General features: G+C 49.5%; 1 protein-coding gene across 3 annotated transcripts in view; it reads right to left on the bottom strand.

The window, feature by feature from the left end:
* Positions 1-14,544, bottom strand: part of dync2h1 (dynein cytoplasmic 2 heavy chain 1) — a 98,996-nt gene that overhangs the window by 76,521 nt on the left and 7,931 nt on the right. For 2 of the 3 annotated variants that reach the window (XM_029255351.1, XM_029255353.1), the window contains 23 exons: positions 14,372-14,467; positions 14,115-14,279; positions 13,906-14,004; positions 13,503-13,720; positions 13,116-13,344; positions 11,769-11,896; positions 9,734-9,849; positions 9,319-9,446; positions 8,547-8,696; positions 8,060-8,265; positions 7,793-7,948; positions 7,598-7,712; positions 7,265-7,435; positions 6,693-7,075; positions 6,305-6,437; positions 5,372-5,489; positions 3,821-3,933; positions 3,598-3,711; positions 2,777-2,927; positions 2,389-2,594; positions 1,737-1,919; positions 1,266-1,448; positions 221-444 (listed from right to left, as the gene is read on the bottom strand). In XM_029255351.1, the coding sequence (XP_029111184.1) occupies positions 221-444; positions 1,266-1,448; positions 1,737-1,919; positions 2,389-2,594; positions 2,777-2,927; positions 3,598-3,711; positions 3,821-3,933; positions 5,372-5,489; positions 6,305-6,437; positions 6,693-7,075; positions 7,265-7,435; positions 7,598-7,712; positions 7,793-7,948; positions 8,060-8,265; positions 8,547-8,696; positions 9,319-9,446; positions 9,734-9,849; positions 11,769-11,896; positions 13,116-13,344; positions 13,503-13,720; positions 13,906-14,004; positions 14,115-14,279; positions 14,372-14,467 (3,785 nt within the window). The remainder of the gene's footprint in view (positions 1-220; positions 445-1,265; positions 1,449-1,736; positions 1,920-2,388; positions 2,595-2,776; positions 2,928-3,597; positions 3,712-3,820; positions 3,934-5,371; positions 5,490-6,304; positions 6,438-6,692; positions 7,076-7,264; positions 7,436-7,597; positions 7,713-7,792; positions 7,949-8,059; positions 8,266-8,546; positions 8,697-9,318; positions 9,447-9,733; positions 9,850-11,768; positions 11,897-13,115; positions 13,345-13,502; positions 13,721-13,905; positions 14,005-14,114; positions 14,280-14,371; positions 14,468-14,544) is intronic. The other variant, XM_029255352.1, reaches the window with a different exon arrangement.

The following is a 14,544-nucleotide window of genomic DNA, read 5'->3' as shown; positions in this document are numbered from 1 at the left end:
TGTATACTCTGAACCGCCATCCCTTGCCAAGTGCCCTCAGCTTGAGGAAGAGAGATTTAAACCAGCTGCTCTACTACTTGCACTGAGGGGGGTGCAGATCAAGATGAACCTTCTTCCCAGTATACATCTGCGCGTGCGTGCGTACGTGCCTGTTTGTGGGCAAGTGCGCTGTGGGTTCTACCACCCCCAACCTCCTTCTCCTGGGATGTTACCCGCTGACCTGGCCAAGTTGAAGATTGCCACCAGTTTGCGTCCCAGCAGCCGGCCGTCCTTGAAGCCCTCTGAGTGCAGGATGACCTCGGCTATGAGCTCGTTGTCCGGCCGCGACATGGCCACAGGCCGGAAGAGCTGCTTCAGATTGTCCGGAAGTTTCTGCCGGCCTCCGTAGCCCTTCCCTGCTGGGTTCATCGTAATGAAGATGCCGGAATTGGGATCTAGCTCCACCTGAAAGCATTTAGGTGGAAGAAAAAGAGGATGAGTCCAGCAGTACCGAAAGGCCTCACTGCACAGAACCAGACACATGTGCCTGTACGGCAACAATTCAAGGAAGGAAAAGCTCACACTGTTTTTACCGGAACAAGAGCAACGTGTAGGTTGTTATATTCAATTAGCACGGTCATTACAGCTAATGACACAATCTTTGAAGTTTCACTCTTCCAGAGGCTGTGGTCCATGGCACTGGTTAGTCAGTGTCAGTCTGAAGCCCTAGTAAATAGCGAGGGCTGACGTCCGAAATGGCATGTAGTCGTAAAATCTCTCCTCTGACTGCATGTATAAATAATGTAACACTTGGAGGTAAAACAGCCAAGCTTGAGGTTCTCCTGGGAAAATGTGCTGGAAAACTGTACAGCAGTAGATGTAGAGACTGCGGTCTATTTACTCTGAGACAATAAAAACCTATTTCAGACATGACAGTAAATGCACATATTGAACTCAAGGTCATTACACATCACTGGCTTGCAGCAGTGCAGCCTTTACTAGTATACTGAATATGGGCTCAGAATAAACATTCATGAGAAGGCTTTTAAGTAGATTTCATTAAAATGAGTAATGGGTTATAACGTTTCGCACATTTTCCGCAACATTGTAGTCTTGTCTCGTTTTAGTCACACTAATATGTTTAACTGGCCCCTTTTCGTCATGCCTTGTGCGGCATTTTTAATATTTTCTTTATCGAAAGCACCACCACGTGATACTACAGACCCTCGCTGGGTCCACCGGGGAGCAGCACAGCGACGCAATAGGGCAGAGGCCAAAGGCCTCACCTCCTTGCCCAGCAGTTCACAGCTGCTCCTCTGGTTCTTCAGAGAGTTCTGGATGGCCTGGATCTGCATGGACACGGCCGAGAGGACGGCCTCCTCAAGCCGGTTGAACTCGTCAAAGCAGCCCCAGGCGCCGCACTTCACCAGCCCCACAAAGATGCGGCCCATGGACTTGACGTCGATGCCCTGTGAAAGAGTTACGCCCACTGTGAACGTTCATGCAAGGTTCTGCCCTTGAAACCACTACGCATGACTGGAGAAGCTCACCATCCAGGGAGGATGCAGCATGGCCTGGGAGCAAAACACCAAGTGCAAGTACATGGACACTGTATCAGTAACTCAAGTGTCACTACTGGTATCATTGCGGTGCTCTACCATGATGGGGAGGAAAACTGAAAAATCAGTCCGTTGAACGTACATGTGTGCGTGTCTGTGTGTGAGAGAGACAGAGTACAGCTGCCTCTCTTCTTTTACCTCGTCACAGTTGAACACCAGGACCTGCCTGCCGAACAGGCCGCCTAGGGCCTTGACAGACTCCGTTTTGCCGGTTCCGGCCGGTCCGTATGGGTTGCCCCCCAGGCCCATCTTCATGGCTTGTGTGAGTGTGAGATAACACTTATCGGTGAGGGGGGTGTGCACCAGCTTCGCGGCATTGCCCTGGGACAGAAGGGGGAGGAGAGGCTGAGAGAGCGCGCCACACCTCCCGGCGACGTGTTCCTCTGCAGTCACACAGACCTCCACCAGGTCCTTCTTTGGGTGTGCACTGCCCTCTAGTTGCCAGCAGGGGACACAACTCAAATTTCCCTCACACACATATACTCTTCAATAATGCTGGAGAATCAAAATTTACATTCACTAAACATTTATGCCTTTGAATGTGAGATGGTAAGAAAAACTGAGTGCCAGTGTAACGTAATGTTTTCAGAAGGACGCAAGTAGAGGGAACGAGAGCGGCACCACTGTTTCAGGGGTAACATCGGTGATGTGCTGAACCGAGACTGTGTCCCTGAAGGTCTCCGGAAGGAACGCAGTAGCGCGGGCGACCTTGATGAGATCTCTGACAGCAACCCAGACGGTAGGGTGCAGGAGCACTCTGTGAAAGCCCTGCGCGGGAACCCATACGCACCTGGTATTCATAGGTGTACTGGAACTCAGCATCCACCATCTGGATGTGACAGCGGCCACCCTGGCGCAGGTAGAAGCGCAGCTGCTTCCTCCAAGCCCAGCTGTCAGAGCTGCGCACTTGCATCTCCTGCAGATACCTCACCACCTCCAGGTTGTGGATCACGTCCAGGATGAGGGCCTTGAGCTTCAGCTGCAGAACAGTGGAATCTGGGACAAAGAGGAACACTGAGTGATGCTGGAAACACTTTCAGTTTCAAAAAGGTTAGCTTTACATTTCGATTTTGTTCTGCATCTTAACTCAGGACACAGAAATGCATGAAAGCAGCTGGTAAGACCATGCAATGGACTTTGTATCAAGTCCGCATAACACAGACACAGACAGAGCAAACCTGCGCCACCCAGCTCATCGCTGCTGCTGTCCAGACCGGTGTAGTGCTCCAGTTTGGCCATGAGCTCCACCTCCAGCTGCTGCAGGCTCTGCTGTGCAATGGCGCCCTCCACATCCTCAGTGAACTGAATCTGCTCTGCCAGGCACAGGACCTGAAAGCGCATCAGCACCCAAGTCATTGCGACTCCCCACACAAACAAAACTCCCCTCTTCAACAGGAAGCACAGCACTTAAGGAGCTGCACTTGTAACCTGAAGGTCACTGATTCAAGCCCCAAACCCTGCTCCTGCCATAGTCCCCTTAATCAAGGTACTTATCCTTTATGGTTATGACCCATACACCACAACCGTCATGCACCCGTGTCAAATACCCTCTTCCACAAATCTCAGTGACTGATTACAGCATCTCAACACACACAGACACGACACAGAGACAGAATTTGGCCTAATCGCTATTGTCTGACGTCATCCCACATTAAGGGCTGAAGGAGACTGGTACTGAAACAGGAAACTGAGAACCATGACCATCCTGCTTGCATTCTCCACACAGTGCCTCTCTCTGCCTCCTCTTAGAGCTAAGACGCTCTCAGAACACACACAAACAGCTTTCAATAACAGCACAACTGCCTTTTTTGTTTTTAAAATACTAAAGCTGCTGATACAATAAGTGCTAAAAAAAGTTTTATTGAATGTACACTAATTGATACATGTATTGACCAAAAACTTCAGGCACCAGCAAAAACATGACCAAAGAAATCAATGGGTGTAAGTATAAGAGCAGGCTGTATGTGCAGTGATAGGGTGTGACCTTACACTCCTGTACCTGGGAAGGGTAACGTGAGGGATCCACCGCTCCTCTCTTCCCTGCAGCCACACACTCAGAGAGAAGATGTCTCAGTGTTTCCTTCATCTCAGCGGAGAGGTCGCTGAGCCACACCTGTCCAACACACACACACGTGCATATGTATAGGGGTCGCGCGCACGCACACACATACAAACACAACACACACACAAAGGAATAAGGCAGTAGGGCACGGCCTCTTCACCTCCACAGCACTGGAGATGCGAACCATATTCCTCAGAGGGACCTCCTCACCCTCCAGGGACCTCATGGCAGTGATGTGCTCATAGCGGTCGTCAAAGTCCACTGCATTGATCCCTGTTCAGGAACACAGGAAACCCATCATACACACCAGGCCCACACACAGACACACACGCACATACATATCCCATGGAAAATGCTTTCACCACATCAAGTGAAACTCGCCTCTGACTCAACACGCGAGACTCCGTGTTGTGGTACCACCCCTGTTCCTGACACCAGAAACTGAGTGCAGGTGGCGTGATGGTTACAGCTGCTACCATTGGACTTGGAGGTTGCTAGTTGGGGGGGGCGGTGGCACAGCGGGTTTGCCCTGTGCCTGCTTTCTGGTGGGTCTGCGGCTCGAGCCCCGCTTGGGATGCCTTGTAACAGACTGGCATCTCATCCTGGGTGCATTCCCTCCCCCTCAGGCCCTACACCCTGTGTTGCCGGGTTAGGCTCCAGTTCACCGCAACCCCGCTCGGGACAAGCAGCTTCAGTCAATGTGTGTGTGCGGGCTGCTAATTCAAATCCTACCTCCTGCTGTAATACCTTTAACCTTTAATACCTCCTGCAATCCTTTGACGAGTGCAGTCAAAAAAAACACTACCCAGATGTATCAATAAGTAAATCAGTGGAAGTATCTTAACACTAAGTCACTTTAGAGAAAAGCATTTCCCAAATAAATGTAAATATAAATATTTTCCACGGAAAGGCTTCCAGTGTGTCAGAGATACAAACCATGCTATGTACGATGTGCTTCTATAAAGGTCAAGTTTGTTCGTGGGAAACTCTGAGACGTGAGAATGAAAACCAAACAAAACATAGCGTGTGTGCTGCTTCACATGATGCAGACCTGGTCACCCAACCCGTCATCGATACCACACACACACACACACACACACACACACATTTTCAGAACCGCTTGTCCCTTACGGGGTCACGGGGAACCGGAGCCTACCCGGCAGCACAGGGCGTAAGGCCGGAGGGGGAAGGGGACACACCCAGGACGGGACGCCAGTCCGCCGCAAGGCACCCCAAGCGGGACTTGAACCCCAGACCCACCGGAGAGCAGGACTGCGGTCCAACCCACTGCGCCACCGCACCCCCCGTCATCGATACCACTATTTATTCATTCATCTGATGCCCTTCTTCAAAGCAGCTGACAGTGATATTCACTTGCACTGATTTACCCATTCATACACCTGGGTAATTTGTATTGTCTGTTCAGGGTAAGTACCTACATCAAGGTTAGTAGTAGGTATAGGTGGGATTCAGACTTGAGTCCTTTGAGTGCAAAGGCAGCAGCTCTAACCATTGGGCCACCTGCTGGTCTCAACTCTGGAGCTCAAGTCCCTCCTCAAAGACAACAGCAGGGCCATAAACTGGTGTCTGGTATGTTAGATGGAGAACTTTAAGCCTGTGAGGAAAATCAGGCCCTTGGAGATAACTGTGCACTGAAGTCATTCTCAGAGGGATGACGCAACACCACAACTCCATTTTTAAATAAACCCACCAGCAAAGAGCTTCTTGAGGTGGGACTGGATGACGGAAGGGTTGGTGGCCTGGCCCAGGATCTCCAGCAGGTCGTCGTCGCCAATGAAATAGAAGCGCGGGAAGGAAGAGCGCTTCTCCTGGACGGACAAACAGAGAGGAGGGTATGGATCAAGGTCGCTACCTGGCCCCCGGGCCAAGGCCGCAACCCGAAGCCACTAGAAGGCCTAATGTTGCCATTCCCGGACACGGTGTGCCTAAACTACCCACAGCTGCTCGAGCGTGGCTCCAATCATATCAGGAGTGGGGAATGCATACGGGGCTTTGGAGCGTTCACAATATGTAGTCAAATCACCCACTATCGTTTGAGTATCAGGGGATTTCTGCTGTTGGACAGGATGGCCCGAGATGAACCGTTTCAGGACAACAAAACTGGCACATTTATTAATAGTTCCTGTTCTTACAGACCAAACTAGGAGCATCTCATCGAGAGCCCCTGCCAGCCACCTCATCTGTGACACATTTTCATGTCCCACCCCAACACCACGTATTATTAAAAAAAAAAAAAAAAAAAAAAAAAGGTGGCTGACAAACCACTCTGTGTCGCAATCCGTCTGTGACGTGTGGCTGAAAAATTCACAGGCAGCTTGCAGTCCTGTGGTTCATTTTCCTCAGAAACCAACCAAGATCTCTGGTTTTAAGTCACGTTCGGGGGCAGTTTCTCTTGAGGCTGTATACAAATACTCCGATTGGTGAAGTGGTACCTAAATAGATTTGTACTTTCCAAGAAATAAATTTGTATCAACTGCTAACTGAATGGGACTGTATGACAGGGACGTGTTGATTCTGTTATTGATATTGTCCTCATTCAAACTCCAGGAACTACTGTTCGCAAGAAATGCGAGCGTTTTGCCGAAACCGTGACCGCTGCAGCGAGTGCAGGTGGGCGCGTTACCTCCAGGAAGTCGTTAAGGGAGCGCTGGCATCTCTGTAGCTGGTCCAGGATGGTGACGAGGGAGCTGCGGATGCCGGCGCGCGCCGCCAAGGACATCACCCTGCTGTCCCTGTGCACGTCAGCCAAGATGGACCTATGGGGCCACATGGTACTCGAGATAAGCTGGCGGTCTTTGGCTTGGCCACAAACACCTTCACACATTCAACTGGAATAAAACATATCGATGTACAGAAACGCACACAAAAGCTCACCAACTGGGGATATGACCTGCACCTTCTGGCCCAAACTGAGACAGACACTTTCACACACAGACAGAGACACTAAAACACACACTCAGACAAAAATAGACACAGAGACGCCCGTTTCCAGAGTTGGTGAACGTGCCCACCTGTAGTCGGCGTCCACCCTGCTGAAACGGGCCTGCTCCCTGGGCAGTGCACCACGCCCAAAGATGGGCTCCAGGTAGACCCACTTCCTCTGGGTGGCGTTGAGGCTGTGTAGATATTCATCCAGGTCGGCCAGCCGGGTCTCCCATAGCGAAACCTTGTCAGCGAAGGCCCGGAAGTGGGGCGAGTCTTTCAAGGACTGAAGCAGGCAGCGGTTGTCACCAACCTGGCTCACCGTGTCCTTCCAGTCCTTGATGAGCTTGGTGCTCCTGCCCTGGCTGTCTATGTAGTCGGTGAGGGTGAAAGTGGCCGCAGCGCCCCAGAGGTCCAGCTCCCGTAGGGCCTCGCGGATGGTCACCTCGGCCTGGGCACGCCCATTCAGTTCCTGGAGGAGAGCGGAGTCAAGGCAAGAGTCAGCATCCGCTCAGCCAACCACAGTTAGGCGCAAACGCATGTCAAACTCCTTCCTGTATCTTTCCATTGACTCAAAATGTTTAATGTTTTACATATAGACTGACAGGTGAGAAAGGCTTTCATCAAATGCCTTCAGAAGGGAGAATGACAGGAAGCCCACCTTGAGCTCCAGGGCCTTTTCCATGATGACATCTGCCACCTTCAGAAGGTCCCCGAAAAGAAGTCCCTCGAGCGTTGTACCCCTGGGGAGGCCCAGGAACCGGAAAAGGTCTAGCCAGTGGTCCTGCGAAAGGTGCTCGCCACGCACATACTTCAGTACAGGAACAAGTCCCTGCAAGACACACCACAAGGGGAGAGCTGACGACTTCTAAGACGTATGACAGGAAACAAAAGTCCTATTTAACAACATCCTCGCTCGTTTGCCTTTTTGCTTCTGTTACCACATCATTAATCCTCACTTCAGACGACAGAAGCCGGAAAACGCAGAACGTACCTTGTACCTGTCGACCTCTTTCTGCAGTTTAACCGTCATGGTGGTGTGCTTGTTGAGTTTTCTCAGCTTGTCATGCCAGGAGAAGAGAAACTCCTCAAAAATGTGGGTTTTACTCCTAGAAGTGGTGCAAAGGTATGTGTCTCATCACTGCAGGCAAAGCCAACAGGTCACTCGCTTTCAAGAGCAGAGCCTCACCTGAACGTGATCCAGTCCTCCTTGGCCATGTCCTGAAGACCGCCCTGGAATTCTTCATAGAGGGACCACATCTGGGAAACCTCCTCAATGTCTCTGAAGGTCTCAAGTGCCAGTGAGAAGTCAGGAGGATCCAGATCAAAGTGGTGACAATCCCCGCTAGAAGAGCAGATGGTCACGTCAGGTTAGGCCCCCAGCTCTACTCGCCTTCTTAGCAGCACAACCCAACAGCAGCTGAGGACCAGTGCAGAAAATAATAAGAGAACCTACATGAGCTTCTTTCGTGAGTTCTCTAGTTCATCAAACTCTGTCTTCTTGTCTTTGATATTGTGGACACACTTCTCAAGGGCCTCCAGGTCCGCCGACTCCACAATGTCGTCGCTGGGCTTCAGCTGGTCCCAGCGAGCACGGAACTTCTCCAGGTCCTGCTGGTAGGCTTGCACACGACACTGAACATTGGACCTCATCACCTCCATCTGCAGGAGCAATGAACAACAGTCTTCCAGGTGTTCACTGAGCTATGCAATTTTAATAAAATCAGAAGTCTGAACAGTGCTTTGTCATCCAGTACAGTGGCCAGTGTATCGGAACTGATGATGAACAACGAGGTGAGGACACAACTTCACAGGGAAACAGACTGTGTGTGACATTGATCCCACCCAGCTTAATCCCAGCAGTCTTAGGCTATGCACAGTTTAAACAGAGTACTGCAGCAGTGGGCTCTGGGAGGCCACCCTGCAGATCTCTGATCCATCACCTGCTCTTTGACCACAAGCTGATGGCTGTCCATCATGAGCTCAAACTTGTCCCATTTGGCCCTGAGGGTGCTGATGGAGTCGAGGCCACCGCCAGCTACAGTGCGCAGCAGCCTGTTCTTATCCTCCGCCTCCTGGAACTGGGACAGGATCTGTGGACACAGAGAATGCTGTGAAGACGATGCTGCAGTGTTCACGTGGCCAGCTATTAACGGAGTCAAAGGTGATGTTCAACTGCTTTTAACTTTATTTTTTTTTAATAAAAGCATCCTGTATATTTTTAATTAATTGGAAATCTTTAATCTGATACATTTTGAAATTCACATACAGGTGGTCTCCGATTTACGATGGTTCGACTTACGATTTTTTCGATTTTATGATGGTGAGCTGGTGATAGACATTCAGAAACCGTACTTCGAATTTTGAATTTAGATTTTTTCCCAGGCAAGCAATATGTGGAGCGATACGCTCTCATGATGCTGGGCAGCAGCAGCGATCCGCATCTCCCATTCTGTCATGCAGAGGTATGTGTTAGGTGTATTAAATGAATTTTCAACTCATGATATTTTTGACTTACGATGGGTTTCTCAGAATGTAACCCCATCGTAAATTTGGGACCACCTACAATCTGTTGGTGGTATGTGAACCAAATAGCTTTATTAGGTAATTCTATATACACTCTGTATGCATTTCAGTTCTGTTGAACAAAACCTTAATTTATAGACAGACTGTTACATGAAGAGCTCTAGACACCGATTACAAGTCAATCATTACTTCAGGTTTCCTGGTGAGAAGCTTCCCGTGCTGGATGTTGGCCTCGCCTATCTCATCGATGCTCTCTGGCCGTGTGGAAAGTGTCTCTATTGCTTGCGTCACAAATGTGTCGATGTCCTGCGTGTGACCTGGAGTGACACAGCAGAGGCCACCAAGACACATGAGAGCGAGACAAAGGACTCGAGGGGAAGAGAGCAATCGTGAAAAACCAAGAGGCAAACAGGGAGAAATGAAAATGCACAACGCACACAAACATCACCACAAAATTTCAAAGGAACTTTTAAAGAGCAGTGAAGACATCTAAGCTCAAGCTACTTCCCTTTACTCTGTCGTATTCTGTGGGCACCTCTGAATCACACAGTCACAGCCCGTTCCAGAACTGAGCGGCAACAGGGGACCCTGCTGATGTCCCCACCTTGGACAGACTTCCTCAGAGACACGAGGAGAGCGTCAAACAGCCTCTGGATCAGGTCATCGATAGCTGCCTTCACAGGCTCGCAGTTCACTGTTATACAGTCCACCTTCTCCGAGCTGTGGAGAGGGACAGCAATGGTCATCTCTACTCCTCAGGACCCCGATATATGCTTGTGACTGAGCTGTGCACTGAATGCATGGCACCATTGAAATCACATTATAATACAATAACATTTGGTGTGTGTTCACCTTCTTACTTTTTTTTTTTTTTTTTTTTAACCGTATCATGTGGAGGGGGTGTGGTGGTGCAGTGGGTTGGACCACAGTCCTGCTCTCTGGTGGGTCTGGGGTTCGAGTCCCGCTTGGGGTGCCTTGCGACAGACTGGCGTCCTGTCCTGGGTGTGTCCCCTCCCCCTCCAGCCTTACGCCCTGTGTTACCGGGTTGGCTCCGGTTCCCCGTGACCCCGTATGGGACGAGCGGTTCTGAAAATGTGTGTGTGTGTGTGTGTGTGTGTGTGTGTGTGTGTGTGTGTGTGTGTGTGTGTACCCTATCATGTATTCTCCATTATACTAATCATGTCTTGTCTTAATATAGAGGGATGATATATTTGACTGCATTCTGCTTTACAGATTCTCAGGATACACCTCCAACTGGTAATTTTCCACACAAGCAAAGATAAGAGACAAAGGCCTTGAATAGTTTTTGTTTTGGGTACAAGCAGATAGGTGAGTTTCGGTGTGTGTAAAAAGGCAGAACAGACATGTGAAGGCAAGTGTGTACATCTGTGATGGATAACACCTGGCGAAAGTCTGCAGAAACAGCAATAAAATGCGAAGCTTTACTGTACCTCCTTATCGAGCCTCACAGAAACCAAAACAGACCGACAAAGATCAATCCCAACAGCGTTCAGCCAATTTTATCTGTATTAGTTTTAAAAGATCCACACTTCTGCAATGACTAATAGTTGTTTTTCGGCCTTGTAAAAACACAGAAACCAGTCTCCAATTATTCAGCGATAATTATTTTTTCACTTTGAACACACACACACACACACACACACATTTTCAGAACCGCTTGTCCCATACGGGGTCACGGGGAACCGGAGCCTACCCGGTAACACAGGGCGTAAGGCCGGAGGGGGAGGGGACACACCCAGGACGGGACGCCAGTCCGTCGCAAGGCACCCCAAGCGGGACTCGAACCCCAGACCCACCGGAGAGTAGGACTGCGGCCCAACCCACTGCGCCACCGCACCCCCACTTTGAACACAATTTACAATAATAAACCTTAAAATAATTACTCTTTTCAAAATATATGGAAATGTACCTGCAGCAGTTTTCTAGTATGTTGACTAAGTGATTTTCCTTAAAATGATTCCTGTCAAAGCTGAAAACCATAATTATTATTACTACTACTATTAGTATCAGTGATTAATCACCTGATGTTTTTCTCATTTTCGACAATGATTTGCCCATTTATGCTGCAGGGTTATTTTACTGTATCGGTTCAGGGTCAGTACGTTGATCAAGGGTACTACAGCCAGCGATGGAACTCAAACCCGGTTCCTTCAACAGGAAGGCACCGGCTCCGCTAATCACTATGCAACCTGCTGCCCCAGGGAGGTCTATTCCTCAACTGCATAGTGGTTCAGTGATTTCAGAGACATACAAGTGATCTGAATGGTGCAAATGTTCAAGAGTTTAAAAAAAGAGTTTTAAAATTTATACTGTTTAAAATACTACAGTTTAAAAGAGCTCAACAGAGGTGGGACACGAGAAACGGGAGTGACACGAAGGAATGTTGGCTGTGTTGACAAGAGCACTGAAGCTTTCACACACCAGTGGGCAGAGAAACTACTGGGCAAAGCATAGGAACCCAACAGCTGAAATCCATCGCTTTTGACACTTGACGTAGCAGCCTACATATCAGGGGAGATGGTGCCAGATACCCATGAACCTCCTGCAGTGTGTGATTTAAATCAGAGTTTCCAAGCCTCTGGGGTCAAGAGGACCTCAACGCTGTTGTACTCTGCTACCTGGGTAAACGCTCAGCCTCTTTGCCCCTGGCTTTCAAGGCCTTGAAGTTCCTCTCCCAGTCCTGCACAGTGTGAAGGTTTCTGTCCACCAGTGCTTCGATGTCCACCTGGCCCAGCACCACCCAGTCCTGCGGAAAGAAAGAAGCGGGGGCTTACCCTGACGTTTCAGGGCTTGCTTTCATGGTGCAGTGTGGGTTCAAATGCGGGCAGAGTGGGTTCAGTGCTGGCAGAGACTGAGCGCAATGTGGCTGGATGCAGGTGTGCTCTGGGACTGCCTCTTGTTTTATACAGCCAGATTTCAGCAGCTATACATACAGTTTTCAGTTGCGTTTGTGCTGCAAGCAGGAAGTGAAACTTAAATGACTGCATCAGCAGAGTAATGCAGAACAAAGAGGGCCCTGTTCCCAATAGGCCTCAGGATCTTTAGCAGTTATCACAACTGGAAACAATCGAATTGTCCTGAGGTTCAGCGCAGCCTTCACTGTACAGCTACACGCAACACGCAAGGACAGTAAGGTCACTTCTGGTAGACAACCTAACAGTCTCCCTCAAAGCTCTCCTCCTAGTTAAATAGAGAAAGGGGAGGAAAAAAAAAAAAGAGATCATATCAAGTGGATCATCATAGCACACACACACACACACTTTCAGATCCACTTGTCCCATACGGGGTCGCGGGGAACCGGAGCCAACCCGGCAACACAGGGCGTAAGGCTGGAGGGGGAGGGGACACACCCAGGACGGGACGCCAGTCCGTCGCAAGGCACCCCAAGCGGGACTCGAACCCCAGACCCACCGGAGAGCAGGACTGCGGTCCAACCCACTGCGCCACTGCACCCCCTATCATCACAGCAACGTGGACAAATGAACCAAAAAAATATGCACCATATTTTCTTTTTTTTAATTTTTAGTAAAAAAGCCAATACACAAAATCACTTACAGGTTTATCCATAATGTTTCATAGTGTTGTGATGAACAGTAAATATTATACAAATGCACCTTCCTCGACTAAGACGATGTGTGTTTTTTCAACTGGTGGTTTTAGCTTGTCGGGTGACAGAAACTGTGGTTTACTGAAGTACATTCTGTGAGAAAGGGAGAACATGTCGAGCCAACCAGGGAATCCCCGGGTGTGAGACCCATTACTCGCTTACTCCAGCCGTTGCAAAACCAATGCAGCGAAAACAACAGGACTCCGAAGCCACTGGCACAGCACTGGGCAATTCTTGAGCAGTGACAAAAGCAAACTGAAAGCCCTTGCAGGGCTTCCTCTGGTTGAAGACGTTCACCACTGCGATCGAGAAGCTGGAGACACACCCTGGCCCTTGTCCCTCCCTGAGAGCTACACACCTTGAACTTGTCCTGCACCCCTGCGAGCCTGGAGAACAGGGCCTCTGCTTTGTTGAAGACCGTGACGAAGCTGCTGGCGTTCCTGTCAATCATTATGGAAAAAACAGACTTCTCCCCCGATTCACTGAGGCCCTTAAACTGGTTGGGAATGGAGATGAACCTCTTCATCTCCCGGAAGTATTTTGCCCTCACCTCCTCAAACGGAGGGCGTAACTGCAACCTGCCTTGTCTTTTGAGACACGCAAAAGGGAAAACACAAAAAATTAAAGCAACAGTATAGTTGAGTGTAAAAAAGTAAGTGAAAAGATAAATATAAAGCAAATGTGTGTTCTGAAACAGGACTGTTGAAGGCCTTGTGCCAAGCAGATGCTCATGTGGACAGCTCACTTGAAGGTGAGATCTACATGGATCTCAGGCAGGTTCCTGTTGAGGGCCTCAAGACCGGCCTGGTACTGGTGCTCCAGGGCCTTGTAAAGCTGGTGGTTCCAGTGCTGCCTCCAGGCCTGCATGTCTCCTGGCCGGAATCCCTGTGACACAACTACGTGACCATTCTCGCACATGTGACAGCAGGGCACGCCTGGAATGCTAGGTGAACACCAGACTTCCTACCAAAATAAAGCACCGTAATGAATCCAGTAAATGAGAAGGTGGAAGAAGAACCAGTAGAGCCTGTCACCCTTGAGACTGGATTTCATCACAACAGGTTTAGCACAGCTGTGGTAAAAGTCTATCAGCACAAGTCCTTCTCTGCACCACACCTATAACTCCTTAAAACTCCACCGATTCCTACCTGGGCCTCCAAGGTGGCAAACCCAGTGCGGAGATCCTGCAGCCCATCCTTCCAGCGCTGCTGGTGACGAAGCAGATCAATGTTCATGAGTGCCACTACCTGTAGGAATGATCAGAACAATGAGAAACACCGAATCAGCTTGAAACATCTGCGTTTCTCAGGTGGCTGTGATGAAGCCCACACATCAGTTGTGGTGGACCATTGAATACCTTCTCTGTGAAGTCGGCATGCCACTTCCTCAGCTTCCTGTTCTCAGTGGATAGGCGCTCGGCCGCCACCTGCAGTTTGCCAATGTACAGCTCTAACTCTTTGGGGTTGTCCCAGGTGATCTGCAACTTTCCTCCCGAATCCCGGGAGTGTGACCTAGGATTTTGCTTTTAAATGCACAGAACATACAAAGAAGTGAGACTCTAGGAAACCATGGTCCAAGACAAAGAAATGGCGTTCCTTGCAAAATGTAGTCTACCTTGATCACTTGTTCGAATGCCAGTGCATAACTGAGCATCATGGGTTTTTGGGAGGGAATCATCTGCTGGTCAATTGTGTTGTAAAAGTGAGCCACCTGTCGAGAGGCCAAACGGACCACTTGAGGAAATTAAAGCAATTGAAATGCTGCGATGCAGACTGGGTGGCCGTGGC

This window comes from Scleropages formosus, chromosome 10 (assembly GCF_900964775.1).
Source record: "Scleropages formosus chromosome 10, fSclFor1.1, whole genome shotgun sequence".
In the NCBI taxonomy this organism is placed as follows: Eukaryota; Metazoa; Chordata; class Actinopteri; order Osteoglossiformes; family Osteoglossidae; genus Scleropages; species Scleropages formosus.
The sequence above is the reverse complement of the archived record's forward strand: the minus strand, read 5'-3'. Positions and strand labels throughout refer to the sequence as shown.